The sequence below is a fragment of the Rhineura floridana genome, chromosome 10 (assembly GCF_030035675.1).
Source record: "Rhineura floridana isolate rRhiFlo1 chromosome 10, rRhiFlo1.hap2, whole genome shotgun sequence".
In the NCBI taxonomy this organism is placed as follows: Eukaryota; Metazoa; Chordata; class Lepidosauria; order Squamata; family Rhineuridae; genus Rhineura; species Rhineura floridana.
Window position 1 is genome coordinate 46,196,906 of NC_084489.1, and position 16,562 is coordinate 46,213,467.

A 16,562-nucleotide genomic window follows, 5' to 3' on the forward strand; every position below is an offset into this window, starting at 1 on the left:
ATACAGCATTTTCAATTGGAACTAATACAAGCAGTGTCTAACTTTATCCAGTCACACATTCCCTAATGTTACAGATAGCATAAGTCAGAGACCCTAAACTTAATTCCGTTCAAAGTTACACCGCGTCATACAGAGAGATAAAGAGAAAGAAACTCAAGAGTTGGTGTTGAATATACCTTTCCTGAATAATGCAGCAAGACTCTAGGTCAGAATGGAACTTCCATATTTAGCCCATGTGCCAAAGCTCTGCCCTTACTGTAACCTTTGCTAGACCCGAAAGATCTCGCCCTTCCTTAGCTCTTGTGTTTCTGTGTAGCTTCAATATTGTTCCTAGAGTGCATTGTGTAAAGTGAGGAAGTGAGAGGTGCTACCAACTGACTCCCCAAAATGCTAGGTTTAAATATACTTAAATATGTAAGTTGGGAGGGGGAATACTAGTGAGCAATTTGATGCATGAAATAATATCCTGTGTTTTGATTGTTCTCCCTGCCCAGAGTTAAATCATTACTTATAGCCTCTGGAGAAATTGTACACATGTAAATGAAATGTATACCTTATCATGTGTGGATTTCGCTGACTTGAGCTTTACCCTGGGCACTAGTCTGTGCCCAGGGTAAAGCTCAAGTCAGCGAAATCCACACATGATAAGGTATAAGTTTCATTTAGTTAAAGGGATTATTCCTGAGCAAACCTGGAATTTGGAACTTTCCTTATCACTTGTTAATTCTGTTGGTACATGTCTTCCTGAGATCAGCAAACCAGTTCTGACTATCCTGTGACTTGGGGTCAATATAAGGCTTGTATTATAGAAGTCACCCAAATTACAGATTCTTGTGCTCTGATCTACTTAAAGAAATCTGAGAATAAAATCCCCATTTTATGCGCACCTCCTTACACTAATGTAATGCTAAACCATGTTGTGCATACAAGAGTCCAAAGATTCTTGAGAATGAACTATAGCAATCCTCAGGCTCTTGTACCTCCCTTCCTCTGGTACAGCAGCAAGGATAAGTTTGTAAACTTTTTGGTGTATTTTATATTAATTTTATATTTACCAGATTGTCATGTTGTCTGAACCTGGACAAAGTGGTTAATCTAACTATGGTATATTGAAATCAGACAACTTCAAACCATGGTGTATGTAACCAGCTTGTTTAAGCTATCCATAGTTTAGATTAGCTATGGTTTTTCCAAGTTTGGATGGCACACTAAGCTTCAGTTAATAAAAATGAAAGCAGAAACGTCCAATCTTCTGCTTCCTGGAGGAACAGTGGGGAGGGGGAGAATCCAATGCTCGCTGTGGCTAGTTTGTGTGATATTAAACCATAGTATAGTATTACATTAGAAAACACCTAATATGTATTGATTTTGGTAGGCTAGAAAGATGCTTTCTCTTCACTTCTCTGCCCCAAGAACAAGAGAATCTTGTGTCTGTAAAAAATTTACCAGTCACCCCAAAAAGATAACATTGATAGATGCTTTCTGCTTTCTTTTATAGCTTAGATCTGTGCTCCTGCCAAGATAGGATGGGTCTACAAGGACAAGTCAAAGAGTGTGTGCCTTTGCTAGCAACTGCCCATGCCTTTTTTGGGGGAAACTCAACCCCAACTTTAAAATAATGTCTGTATATTTAAAATTATTCAGGTTGGATTTTGAGGACCAAATTTTTCTACAATGCACATTCTTTTCTGCAATCCATACTGTTTGATTTACCTTTGTTCTTAGCTATAAGGTACTATGTTTATCCTTCCCCCTCCCCATTCTTGCCACTCACCTCCTAATATGTTTGTAAATAGTTATTCATAGTCTTCTTTAATTATCCTCTGTTTATACTGGTATTTATCTATAGAGCCACTCACCCTTTCTAACTACATTTCAGACTGTTTTCCTTCAAGTATAGTCTGCTAGGTGTCTGATGAATACAGGTACTAGGTTGTGTGGAATAAACCCATCATTGGCGTGCTATCCGTGTGAACTTTAGCTTTTGAAAACCGAGTTATCCTATTAAGCACCTGTTTAGAAACCCACTCCCATGCTTCCACCCCCTCCCCCCAATAAAAATTGGCAGTTGAGTCCCTGGATATTTTTGAAGCAGTGCTGGGGCTCTTTATTAAAGTGTGGTTGGCAGAAGGAGGGTTCTGGAGGATGTATTTGGGGCCACACAACCTACTGTGGCCAATCAAGTTGCTCCCTGCAGTGTGTTCGATTAATATCTGATCCTCCCACTGAGTCTGTATAATGGATTTAAGAAAAGTGTTCATAGAGCCTTATGCATAGCTACTTTTGATGATAAAGAGGCATGTTTGAAACTGGGATAAATTTTACTTTTATTTTTAACTTGGATGAACTTTTGACTACTGTTATTCAGAGAAAGTAGCATTAGTCCTTCTCCTAGCATTGATACAGTAATGTTAACTGTTCAGTCATCACAAAAATTATCATGAGTGGAATCCAATTGGTTCCCTTGTGCTTATGGAAGGGGTGTTGATCCAGATGATGCCCCTTGCTTAACATGAGAAAATGGAAGGTTCTCTCTTCCTATACAGTCTCCAACCCTCCTGAAATTGGTTCCAGAAAGTTGGAGAGCCCTCCAGAACTAGAAGGTGGCAGTCATGGGAGGCTGAAGGGTGAATAGGCCAAAAATACCACCTCCTCTTTTAGGAGAAGTATCCACTGGACCAAAATGCTTCCATGAGCATAAGAACACCCATTGGATTCTACTCCTAAGTCAGTGTTCTATAAAACCATATAAGGTTTACCAATAAATAAACTATGTGCAGAAAAGTGATGACGGATAGAATGGTATCTAGAAACAGAAGCTTTTCTGGTGCATGGAAAGAGGCAGAGTTAATGATGTCTGAACCTTTTCTGCATGATAAAATGAACAGATTTACATCCATTGATATCTGGAAAGAAGACTAACCAGCCCTTTAAGGTTGAAAAATCAACAGAGGGAATAACATAATCTCATTGCTTTTTGCATCTGGGTTTGTCAGCTGCTCTCATGCCTATAGTAAAATATAGATTTCTCCCTCTTGGTAAATGATAAAAAAGCATTTGGCAGTCATCTATCTGTCATATATATATCCCATTTAGGAGCTATTGTGAACATTTTAGCAGGGGCTGATTTAATTAAACACTTCCTGCTCAACCTCTAAATATTCAATGAACTTGATGCCACAATTGGTTCAGGCTTGTTGGAGGTGGCTGAAGCACCATTGAATTACAGTTGTTGTAGCCCAAAGGTGTAGACAGGCTGCTTGCAGTGGTGAGGCCCTCTCAATCCCTGCCCATCACGGTTGGTAAAATCTCAGTAGGAGGGGATTGACTGGATGAGGCCAGGGAGTGGTCAGTGCTTCACTACGGAAGGGAGTTATGTCCATTGCCTTGAAAGAGGCAGTGGTGTGGCCCCTCTTGAAGAGGTCATCCTTGGATCCAGATGTTTTTGAAAACTACCATCCACTTTTTAATATCCTCTTCCTGGGTAAGGTGATTGAGAGGGTGGTGGCTAACCAGCTGCAGGTATGCCTGGAGGAAGCAGATTATCTAGATCTATTCTGGTTTCTGGCTGGTTTTGGCACAGAAACAGCCTTGGTGGCCCTAATTGATGACCTTTATTGGGAGAGAGTCAGGGGGAATGTGACCCTGTTGGTCCTCGATCTCTTAGTGGCTTTTGACACCATTGAGTATGGTATCGTTCTGGAGTGACTGAAGGAGGTGGGAGTTGGAGGTACTGTATTGCAGTGGTTCCACTCCTACCTGCAAGGCCGCTACCAGAAAGTAGTACTAGGAGATTGTTGCTTAGCTCCATTGCTTTTGTGGGGTCCCACAAGTGTCCATTCTGTGTCCTGTGCTATTTAACAGTTGTATGAAACCGTTGGGAGCTGCCATCTGGGGATTTGGATCACAGTGTCATCTGGAGAGCCTGAGAAGATGCTGGACTGTTGTCTGGAAGCAGTGATGGGCTGGATAGGGGCCAATAAACTAAGTCTGAATCCTGATAATCCTGATAATATAGAAGTGCTGTGCATGGGTGGTTCTCCTATCCGGGAATTAGTTGTATGACCTATTCTGGGAGGGGTTGCACTCTCCTGAAGATACAGGTTAATAGTCTGGGAGTACTCCTGGATTCTAACTTTTCTAGAGTTCCACATGACTTCCATGGCTAGGAGCACTTATGCCCAGCTGAAGCTGATTCATCAGCTACAGCCATTCCTGGACCAGGATAGCCTGGCTTCAATTGTCCATGCTCTGTGGTGACTTCTCATCTTGACTACTATAATGCGCTGTATATGGGGCTACCCTTGAAGATGGTCTGGAGGCTGCAGCTAGTGCAGAATGCAGTGCTTGACTGGTAAGTGGAGCAGCCTGATGGGACCATGTGTCACAACTTCTGAAAGCACTGCACTGGCTGCCAGTGAACTACTGGGCTCAATTCAAGGTTTTAGTACTGACATATAAAGTCCTAAATTACCTAATTATCCAAGTACCTAAAAGAGTGCCTTCTGCAGTATCAGCCATCTCAGACCTTATGATCAGCAGGTGAGGCCTTGATGGTGCTGCCACCAGTGGCTGCCCAATTGGTGTTGGCCTATGACAGGGCTTTTGAGTGGTGGCTCCTCATTCATGGAATGCCTTCCAGGTGAGGTGTGTCTGTCTCCAACATTTTTTACTTTTAGGAGGAATTTGCAAACATTCCTGTGTACCCAGGCATTTGATGGCTGAAGGAGACTGTTCCTGGCAACCCGGATATCACTGAACAGAATAATGTTTTCATTTGCAATTGTTTTTAGAATGTTCTTATCTGCAGCTGTTTTTAGAATGTTTAACTGTAATTGTTTTTTACTGTTTTTAAAACTGTTTTTTTTAAATTGCTGTTGCATTGTTTTGTTTGCTGCCTTGGCTCATTTGTTTGGGAGTAAGGGCAGCATATTATTATTATTATTATTAACAACTTCCCATGCCCCTACTTGTTCTGCAGTTTTCCTTTATTAGATGGGCTTTTATGCTTCAAAGCAAGTAGCTAGAGTTAGATTTTCATATTCCAGATACACAGATTAGTAAATGATAAATGGTATTCTGATAAGTTTTGTTTTTCAAAACAGGTTTGTATAAAATTGTCAATATCACATTGTTGTGTTTTCAGTCTGTAAGTACACAGTCCATGAGCGTTGTGTTTCGAGAGCACCAGCTTCTTGTATCAAAACATATGTGAAATCCAAAAAGAATGCTGAGGTAAGTCACCATTAACGTCTACATTGTAATTTTGGTGTGTGTGTAGGACAGTTAGTGTTGGGCTTTTTTCTACCTAAAGGGCCAAACTAGACAGTATTGGTGCCAATGGGAACTTTTTTCCTTAGTCTCAGTGGAGGGGATTTAATGTAATGTGTAGTTTGGTCCTGAGATGTTGGAGGTGGTCTATGATGTGGAACTTCCAGGCTTTTGGTTCTGGCGGACTTCAACATCTAATGTCTAGGCTGCCTTGTTGGGGACAGCTCAGAACCTGCAGCTGTCTGAGAATGTATCTGTCCCACATAGCAGATCACACTTTAAACTTGGTATTCTCAGCTGGGCAGTTTGATAATATTGGTGTTGCCCTTGCTAGACAGTATCTGGGCCACAGTTAATCTGTCTTCTATATACATATACATTTAACTACTGTAATATGCTCTGTATGGGGCTGTCTTTGAAAATGGATCACAAATTTCAGCTGATTCAGAATACAGTTACAATACTGCTAAAAGGAAATGCTGGTTTAAACATATCTTGCCAGTTTGTTTCCAGTATCAATTCAAAGTGCTGGTTTTAATATTTAAGATGCTACTTAGGACCAGGGTAACTAGAGGCCAGCCTCCTCTCGTACAAGCCTGCCTGGCCTTTTTGAGATAATCTTCTAAGGTTGTTCTCAGGGTGCCCCTCATCACCTGGGGAGAGCTGTGTGCCTAGTCAGTGACAGCAGCTCATATGTGGAATACTTTCCTCAAGCAGATCCGGAAGTGCTTTCATTGAAGTCATTTGGGTTGTCGGATCATTTAACAAGACTTATAATTGATTGCTTTGCTGTTTTTTATTTTTGTGGCCTGGTGCTCGTTCTTTGTATTTGATTATATAAGAATTTTAACTCTTCAATTCTATCAGTATGTAGTTCCTTTTAATAATTATATGTTGCTTTGGATACTTTGGTGGAGAAGTGGCTCTTGTATGTTTTAAAACAATAAAAAATGAAGAAATGATTTTACTTCTACACTTTTCTTTTCTAGGTCATGCATCACTTCTGGGTAGAAGGAAATTGCCCAACAAAATGTGATAAGTGTCACAAAACTATAAAATGTTACCAAGGATTGACTGGGCTACATTGTGTCTGGTGTCAGATCACAGTGAGTACCACACAGTGATGATAATAGTAGCAATTATACAGGCAGACTTCCTCCACCATTGCCTACACCCATTATAGTCAAATAACACTGTCAGTAACACAAGCAGGGGCCCACAACAAATGTGCTGGCTGCGGCTGAGTGGACTAGTTAGCATGAAAGAGAAGAATCCTTACTCTAAACTGGGTCTGCCTGTACAATTTTTTTTTTAGTGTTTGAGCATTGAAAACATTTAAAAGAGCAACTGGTCTGCATGCAAGTCAATACAATATGAATGTCGGATTTTGCATCAGAAGAGGGTTGTATAGGATGAGGGGACAATCTTAAATAGATTGGTTGCCAGTCCAAAATCAGCCTCAGCCCCATCTCAGACCTGCAATATTTACAATGGGCTACACTGAAGAGCTTGCATAAGGCATTTTTATTACAGACACACACATCCTGCTCGCAATAGGGGCATAATAATGAACTGTATTGCACAGTTGTTGCATACTACTCTTTCAGCCCTACTTGAAAGATGGGGATAAAAGTCATGGATTACATTGCAGGTTTGTTGTAGAGCCTGAACTACTGTATTAAAGATGAACATTGTAGGGCTTTCATAAGCCATCCTCTCTATCATACTAGACAACCTGCATTTGTTTCAAAATTTGATTTGGACTATCTTGTTTAAAAAAGTTTAGCAGTAAATTAGCTTGTTTTTTAAAAATGTTTACAGGATTGTTTCTTGTTCAGTGCTTGGGCACATGTTTACACATATGAAATATCAGGTTTCAGTCTCCAGGATTTCTAATTGGGAGAGTTTTAGCAAGCAGGAATCAGTAAAGACTTGTGTCTAAGAAGAAGGCTGTTCTATGTTTTGATAGTTAACTTTGAATTGGATGCACTTGGAATGTTGTAAAATTAAAAAACATCACTATGGGATGCTTAATTGGATGTGGTTAGTTTTTGGTCTTAAAACACACAGTCACAATTTGTTAGGCTTATTTATTACTACTTTTTATTACAGAATTTTGGAAGAAAGGTAGACATATATTAATTGAGCTCTCTGACCTTTTTGATGCTGTGAGCCTAATCTATTTCTTATCTTCTAGTCTAAGATTGCAGATGACAGGATGCTGTTTGTCACTATCACCATGATGTGTGGAGAAACTTTCATATCTTCTGAGTTGTGGTTCAGATTTGAAACAGCTCACTATTTTCCCCATGGGAATTTTTCTTGCATGGTACAGACATAGTGAGGATGAAACGCTGCTAATCTCCTTAACCATGATAGTATTCCCTGTCCCATGTGAATTCCTTCCAGTGTGCTTATCTCCCACGCCCTATAGCAGGGATGGAAAACCTGTGGCCTTCCAAATATTGTTGGACTACAACTCCCATTGGCTCTGGCCAGCATGGCCCAATAGCCAGGGAACATTTGGAGGGCTGCAGATTTTCCATCACTGCCCCATATAATCCTTTAAGAAGGAACTCTTCTCCCAGAAGAAAAGTTCTAATAGATCCTACTGGACCCCTAGACTGATTGTTAAAAGCCAAGTAGTAAGAACTCAAAGTGGAAGTCTTTACTTGTATATTTAGACTGAGTTGGTGAACTTCTACAGCATTAATGGTGTGTGTGTGTGTGTGTGTGTGTGTGTGTGTGTGTGTGTGTGTGTGTGTGTGTGTGTGTGTGTGTGTGTGTGTGTGTGTGTGTGTGTGTGTGTGTGTGTGTGTGTGTGTGTGTGTGTGTGTGTGTGTGTGTGTGTGTGTGTGTGTGTGTGTGTGTGTGTGTGTGTGTGGGCTTTAAAACAAGCCTGAAAAAAATGAGGTAGTCTGGTCTCAAATGAACAAGTGGTACTTGGTTGCGGCTGAATATATTTGACCCCTTGTTTCCTTTGTTTTTACTTTTTTTTAAATTACAAATGTGGGGCATATTTTGCCATATGCAATACTTGTGTTTTTCATTTTTATTGTATTTTAATTTTGTCACTCTTTATTTGTACACCTAGCTGTGTACAACACATAAAATAATGCATATTAGAAAAATTGCAGACTCTACCAATTGAAAGTTAAACTTCCTTTTTCACACATACTCCTCCAGGAACCAGATAGCAAACAGGGCTGTCTGGGCATATTCATTGCCTTTTGAAAACTTGGGAGTGGATGAAGGCAATGGGGACAGGGGGGAAATAAATTGGTCACCTTAGCAGACAATCTCTGTCACATATAGGACAACTATAATGGATAGAATGTTGAAATTACGCCTGTATGCATTATATATTGTCAGGAATATTTGCTACTTCAGCCCCATATGCAAAGAGGTTCAGTTTCATTCTTGACAATGTAGAGTTTTACTAAATCTACATTGATTCCAGGATAGTTTTAGTGGTGGGCACTGCCAAATCTATTGCAAGTCACCCTAACATTTGAAGGAGAAACTTTTATGTCTTTTGAGTTGTAGTTCAGATTAGAAACAAGTCACTATTTCCCCCATGGTGATGGAGGATGATGGCCTATAGGCAGACCCCAGTGTTGCATGCCTGTTTTTCAAGCATAGTTAACCTGACTTCTTTCTTCCAGAGTGTTGCGACATTGTGCCTTCAGATGTTGTTGGACTCCCTGACCATTATCCTTGACCATTAACCATGCTGACTAGGGCTAATTAGAGTTGTAATGCAACATCTGGAGGGCACCCTGTGTGGGCTATCCTGCTGTAGACTTCTCTACAGGATCATTGACTATTTTATTAGCCAGAGGAAGCAAACAATCTCATACTAAACTTTCCAACAGCTCTTGTTTCTGACTGCAGTAATTAATTTTCAAATCTCAAATCATTTAATCATGAAAGTAGGTTATCCTGAGCACTGGTGGTAGAAAAATGCAACTTAAATGCTCATAAAATATACTTTTGCTGAAATAAGAAGTGCATGTATGCACTTCTGATGCAGTATTATGCTTTCATTTTTCATTTTGTAAAACACAATATCAAAAACTACTTGCCTTGTCAAAAATAGGGTTGTATGCTACTGAGTAAGAAAACCTGTTAATTGCCCTGTTAAATATGTGAAGATACTTCCATTGGATGTAGAATAGCCTGGTGTGCATTAATTATGGTAAAAGTGGCTTCTCCACTAAGGCAGGGAATTAGTGTGACAAATGTTTTAGACTCTAGGGCGACCAAAATACACCCACAGTAAAGCTTCAGTACTTGGATGAAATCAAAATTTGCCACATTTTTATTTTCTGTTGCTAGGATACTGCCAGAAAAAGATATTTTTTACAGTAATGATTAATATGGACAGGCTTTCTATTAAATACCAATCGCTTTTAAATTCAGAAATGCAGTGGCCAAATTATCCTTTATAATCTCTCTCTCTGAAGAGTATATAACTACTGGAAGGTATGTATTACATGTTTAGAAAGACAGATTGTAAGTTTTGATAATACTTTCAAAACATGAGTATAAAACCTAATCATTCACTCAGATGAGAGAACAGTAATAGAGGAGCAATTTTAATGTGTCCACTGAATGAGAACCAAATAGTTGAACTGAATATTTGTGCACTACCTATTAAGTCATGCTGTATAACATCATAATCTTATGTATGTGTTCTCAAAAGTAAAAACCATTGAATTCAGTGGGGCTTACTCTCAGGTAAGTGTGTAAAGGATTATAACCTGAATTAGAAACATCTAATTTATATGCTTAATTGGTTAGTATATCTCCCATTTAAACAGGCACATATGATAAAAATATCGGTATAAAACCATGCTAATTCATGGGAAGTGAATGTACTTCTAAATTATCTTCCTTCTGTTAGTCATCATCATCAGTTCATCTTTGTGTAGCAGTTTAAGAAATATAGGCTGTAATTCTACCACACTTACAAGGGAGTAAGTCTCATTAAACCCAGTGGGATTTGTTTGAGTAAATTTATTTAGGATTGCACTGATAGTATTTGTTTGCTTAGGCTGCAATCTTAATCCCTGGGAGTAAGCCCCACTGCATTCAATAGGAGGGATTTCTGAGTAGACATGGTTAGGGTTGCACTGTTAATCTTGCTACCAAGCAGCAGTTCAGTAAAGCCTAATTTTCCATTTATGTGGCCGTGTTAATATGTTGCAACCAAAACATCAAGTTTTGGTCTATATCTTAGACCAACAACGCATCTGATGAAGTGGACTGCAGTCCATGAAAACTTATGCTACAATAAAACTGGTTAGACTTTAAGGCACTACAAGACTCTTTGTTGTTAAGTTCCTAAGGTATTTGATTTTAATGGCTTATTACTGCTTTGCTGTTATTTTTGTAAGCCACTCTAGATAATGTTACAAGGCTAGATATAGATGGATAAGATGGTGATAATAAAAAAGTTATTAATTGAAGAAAAAGATCCTCCATGCTTAAGTGTCTTTACTCATAAATAGTAAGTACTTTGTTGTTGTTATGTGCCTCCAAGTCGACTACAACTTATGGCAACCCTATGAATCAGCGACCTCCAGGAGCTTCTGTCATGAACCACCCTGTTCAGATCTTGTAAGTTCAGGTCTGTGGCTTCCTTTATGGAATCAATCCATCTCTTGGATTAGTGGATTAGTGGGGATGTTGTGGCGCTTCATAGATTGCTGGACTCCAGCTCCCATCAGTCCCTGCCAACTTGATCAGTAGGGGTAAAGCATAAGGCATACTTGCTTCATTTGGCCCACCATCCTCTCTCCCAGCACTTTTGATTTGAATAGGTTATGGGTTAGTTGCCAGCACATAGTAGCATCACATTTTGTGTGGGCTGAAGAAAAAGCCTGATAGGGCAGGGTGCGGCTTTTGGGCCTTAAGTTGCCAGCCCTGGAGAAGAATTTACTGTCTTTTATCATCTTACTTTTCAGGTAGTCAACATTTTAACCATAGATTTTAGTAGCATAACTGTTTATTTTAACCATAGATTTTAGTAACATTTGCTTCTGCTGTGCCATCTCTGTGAAACTGAAACAAAGTGATTTTTCTTTAATTGCTATGTTTAAGTTTTGTACTTTCCTCAAAAAACTGGTCACTTTTGAAGATAACTGTTTAATCTTTTACATCATAACATCAATGTATGTTTCAGCATACTGACATTGATGAACCCCTTTAATGTTTTAATTCTTAGTGATATTTCTCTCTCTCATTGTAGTTGCATAACAAATGTGCTTCACACCTAAAACCTGAATGTGATTGTGGCTCTCTGAAGGAACATATTCTACCACCCACCTCTATCTGCCCAGTAGTATTGGTAAGTTCTTCTTGTTCATCTATTTCAAAAGAGCCCTTCAGCATTAAAAACTTTCTAAGCCTGCAGTGATGCTTGGAGACTCCTATTACAGCGTTGACCTGACAACACAATACAAGCAAACTGCTAGCTCACTAATGATAGGCAGTATTCTCAGTATATTCTATTTTCCCCTTCATATGACTGAATATTCTCTAATATACCATAATTGAAGCTGACTCTCGTTTTATCACTTATTCATACTGAATTTACCAGAATTTAAATAAGCCAAATACCTGCATATCTCTTTTGTGGATTAAGCTTCCCATAATTATGAAAGTTATTCTTATGGACATGTTTTGCTTGGGATGCACATTGTATATCTGCAATGCTGAGGACTCTGATCTCAGCCGGCGGTTACCTAGAATGATAGCACTGGCCTTGCAGCAAGCAATGCATCAACATTATGTGTTTTATGCTGCAAGACTGAGCAGTAAATTTACTTGTCTACAAAAACAATTACTCAATGAAAATACCAATACAGATGCATACTGCTTGAATGACACTACAAAGAGCTTCTTAGAAGGACCTTCAAGGTAAATGCATGAATAGAACTGTGTGGACTCTGTACTCCTGCCCCCTCAAAAAAAATCTGTTTGATTTCAGCCAAGATGTCTATTGTACACTTCTGGAAAGATTAGAGTGCACTTGTAGAAGTATTTGTAGGTTCAGGGACTTTGGGAATAGTACCAGCAGAGAAAGTAAAAGAATCTTGTAGGACCCTGGTGCTCATAACTCTCTATAACGGGGATCTGTCACTGCCTAGCCCTACTGTGATTTCTGAAATGTGTACAAGCATCAGGCATGTCCTGCAGAGCCATTAAGGGTATAATCATACTTTTAAACAACTATAAACTGAAGATGCCTCATATGCTAAATTGTATACCAAATATAACATTCTGTGCTCTTATGGCAATTTATAGAAATACAGAATTCCAGTGTCACATATCTCAAGCTGATATGTCCATTAAAGCCCAACATTTATTTAACCATAAATTATGTTAACATTAGTTCTTCTGAATATAGTCATTTTACTTTAAATAGGCTTCAGAGATTTTTTTAAAAAAAGTGATGTTCAGAAACTACAATGATGAGACATGCAAAATAATGTCTCATTACTTTGGGCTCTGTTGAGAGGCAGGGCGGAGGTAGAATTTACATAAATAATAAAATAAAGCTTACAAAATTAAAACTTTATGTCAATATTTTCTCTTAACAATGGCTTTTCATTGACAGTGGGCTTCCTGCAGATACCATCTTATTAAGAGATCCGTTCTGCACAACATAGGAAGTGGACTTTTAGTATTGTGGCACTTACCCTTTGGAATTCCCTCCCTTTAAATATTAGACAAGCACCATCTCTGTTATCCTTTTGGTGTCTACTGAAGACCCTTCTCTTTCAACAAGCCTTTCAAGTAGAGACCATATCCCAGTCTGTGTCTGTGTTAGAATTGCTTTTTAAGATGTTTTTAAAGCTTTTCTAAAAAGATGTTTTTAAAGATGTTTTGTTTTAATATATTTTAAACTCTGTTTTTAAAATGTTTTAGAATGTTTTTAGTGTTTTTGCTTGCCGCCCTTGGCTTCTTCTGGGAAGAAGAGTGGGATATAAATTTAATTAATAAATAAAAATAAAACTTAGGGCTCGTCCACACGGCGATTTACTGTGTGTTTGGTGATACTTGCATCCCCTTTTAATTCACATGGTTCACATGGTGTCGCAGGCAAGCAGAAACTGTCATGCAGTTTCCCCCCTTTAAATCCATAATCTGCTGATAATGCAAAAAAGGAAGGAAAAACCATATCAACTGCACTGTGCTCCTCCTTGTAGGTGCTTTTTAGTGGGCAGGTGAATGGTCACTTTCAGCTGTTCCCCTTTCTCCATCAACTGTAACTCTCCCATTGATTCCATATAGTTTCTGGCGGCTTAACCAGTGACTGCTCTGTCCTCCCCCACAGGAGTTTGCTGCAGCACTCCTTTCTTTCCCCCTTTCTCCCCCAGTAAACTTCCTTCCTTTACTCCTTGTAACCAGTGATAGGCTCCGTTTCCACAGTATGTAATCAGAATTGTCATTGTATGTAATCCTGCCAGCGGGTGCATGTCCCTACTTTCCCAGGTGCAGAATCCCCCTTCTCCTGTGCATGTAAAAGATGATGTCAGGTGGGTAGCTAGCTCCACCTAGCAGTTGAAGGCAAAAGAGTTTTTTTTTTTGAAGGTCCATTCCTGGTCTGTGTCTGTTCCTGCCTCAGTTTTCTTTTGCCTTCACCGAACATGGTTGGACTCTCTCTGCCTCCGTTGGTTCAGGCCTGTATTGTTTCTTGTGTATTGTTTTTCGTGTTATTTCAGTGATTAGTGTTTTTTTCCCCTTTACTGTTTCTTCTAACCCTTCCCTTCCAGTTAAATTTTTTTTAAAAAAAACCCTTGTGTTCCTTCACTTGGAAGTTTCCTTTGTGACAAGAAGCAGCAAGCCCCTCCCCACAGTTCCTGGAGCCTTCTGCCTCTCCAGTACCCCCTCCTTCCCTCCCTCTCCCGCCAACTTCAATACCATTCTCTTCTGAGAGCAAGCCACAGCGGCAGCCGCCTTAACATCCGAGGCTGCCTTCCCTCAGGAGGCAGCATCCCAGCCCATGCCCGAGGCTTTTTGCGCCCTTTACTAATGGCCAGACATTTTCCCGTGCTTCAGCGGTAGAGGGAAACGACGGACAGGCGCCATTGTCTTCCTCAGCTTGCAACCGCCATCTCCCCCCCATCAGAAAGCCAGTGAGGAGGATGGCTACAGCTGCTTTTGAGTTCTGCATTTCGCCCCCCCAAGCCGCCACTTTAACAGCTTTCTGCCAGGGCAGCGCTGATCTTCACCACCCGCGGGGGCTGCCCCCACATGTCTTTCCAGCTGCAGTTTCCATGGGCTCCTTTTTTACCCCCGTAAGCCCTGCAGTGCATTGCTCCCATGGGAAAAGCAACCCCCAAAATGGAAAACCCCTTCAAAGAGGTTGAAGTTGCTCCCCCCCCACACCTGCAGCAGATGCAGCGTCGGTGCCCTTTCTCACCCAGGTCACAGGGCAGTTGCATACTTTGGGGGATCACTCAGAAGCAGTGGTAGCCCGCCCCTCTACCATCAGGCACGAGGTAGCTGAGACAGAAGTTATGGTGGGCAGGGCAGCTATGGAAGGCAGGATGCCTACCAATAAGGCAACCAGTAGAGACAGGCTCTGTTCAACATCCAAGGAACCAGAGGGACCTGGAATCCTTGTCTGACGAGGAAGGCAGTCAGCCTCACCCTTCGTTGGACACTATTTTTTCCACCACCTCCTCTCCTGAAGCCTTCACAGGCTTTTTGGAAGAACCAATCCTTGTGCAACAGATGCAAGAGGCAGGGGGGCAAAGGCTCCATTCTTCTTACACTCAAGCTCAGCCTATCCAGTTGCACCTGTCAGCCCACTCAATTCAACAACTGAAGGAACAGCTCAGGGATTCCCTCTTTATGGATCTGGCTAGAGATTTGTCCTCTCCATCTATTCCTCGAGTTCTTTCTCAGCAAGTATCAGCGCCCTCTCCCTCTCAGGCTCCATCTTGTTCACAGACTTTGCAGGGCCTAGCTACAAGCCGCTCAGTCGCAGCTCCGCTTCCTGCACCTAACCACGCATCTCCAGATCCCTATGCTGCAACTCAGGGCAGTGGCATCACTAGGGTTGGTGTCACCCAGTGCGGTAACTCATGGTGTCACCTCCATGGACCTCCTCCCGTACCAGACCATACAGAATCCTTAGTAATGTTTTTTGTATTAATGTTACTCGTAAATCGTAATTCCCGTATATCACTGAATGTAATGGCAATAGTAGTGACATAAACCACTAGCAAAATTAAAATTACACCTTTAAACTACAATATCATACGCACAGCCTAAATGTATTTACATTTATACATACTTCTTAATTGTTTTAAAAATAGGATTGGAGGGGGAGGGAAAGATTTACAACACAAACACAATTCCTTGTTATGTTTACTCATAAGTCCCATTAATTTACAGCACAATCCTAACCATGTCTACTCAAAAGTAAGTCCTAATGAATTCAATGGAGTTTACTCCAGGTACATGGGATCAGCATTCCTTTACTCCCAGAAAAGCAAGTATTGGATTAAAGCTTTCATATTGGAAAGGTTTTCAAAGCACTGCCCTCTCCAACAGCCCAGGGTCTGACTGCGTGCTACACACGAGAAAAAAAACTTTAACCCATATTCTTACTTACTCAAACTGAAGACCTCAAAACCACCATTTTGATGTTGTAATGAAACCTAAGCACTGCCTGGGTCAACAAATCACAAGCCTGGCTCCCCTTATTGGCTACAATCCTGGAAGGGTGGGATTAAAGGCCAGAGCTTGGAAAAGTTATTTTTTGAACTATAACTCCCATGAGCCCAATCCAGTGGCCATGCTGGCTGGGGCTGATGGGAGCTGTAGTTTAAAAAAGTAACTTTTCCAAGCTCTGGCTAAAAGCTGCTATACAGATTGGTTAAAAAACAGATTAAACAGTGGCGGGGGTGACATTTTGGTGTATATCTCGGGAACCAGACGACCTAGAAACTTAGTATTGTTTTTTTAAATTGAAGCTGAGAGTCTGGAGATTAAGGTAAGTTAGCTGGAGACCCGGAGGGGACCCCCCAAAACCGGAAACTCCAGCCGAAAATCAGACACCTGGTAACCCTACTCCATCTTGCACTCCCTGATTGACTGCATCCCAACCCCCCCATTGGTATGCCACAGGCGCTGCCTCTGTAAACCCGCTGCATGCAGTGGGTTTACAGAGGCAGCGCTTGCCTGGGCTGGAGGTTTGAATCTCCTGCTCTTTGGCTGCAGAGCGGTTTTCCCCCCATCCTGCCTGGGAAGCCACTCAGGCATGCAGCCCA

At 40.8% G+C, this 16,562-nt stretch overlaps 1 protein-coding gene across 4 annotated transcripts in view; it reads left to right on the forward strand.

The window, feature by feature from the left end:
* DGKB (diacylglycerol kinase beta) overlaps positions 1 to 16,562 on the forward strand; it is a 430,346-nt gene that overhangs the window by 93,930 nt on the left and 319,854 nt on the right. For all 4 annotated transcript variants that reach the window (XM_061585671.1, XM_061585674.1, XM_061585672.1 and 1 more), the window contains exons 11-13: positions 5,147 to 5,235; positions 6,261 to 6,377; positions 11,525 to 11,623. In XM_061585671.1, coding sequence (XP_061441655.1) covers positions 5,147 to 5,235; positions 6,261 to 6,377; positions 11,525 to 11,623 — 305 coding nt within the window. The remainder of the gene's footprint in view (positions 1 to 5,146; positions 5,236 to 6,260; positions 6,378 to 11,524; positions 11,624 to 16,562) is intronic.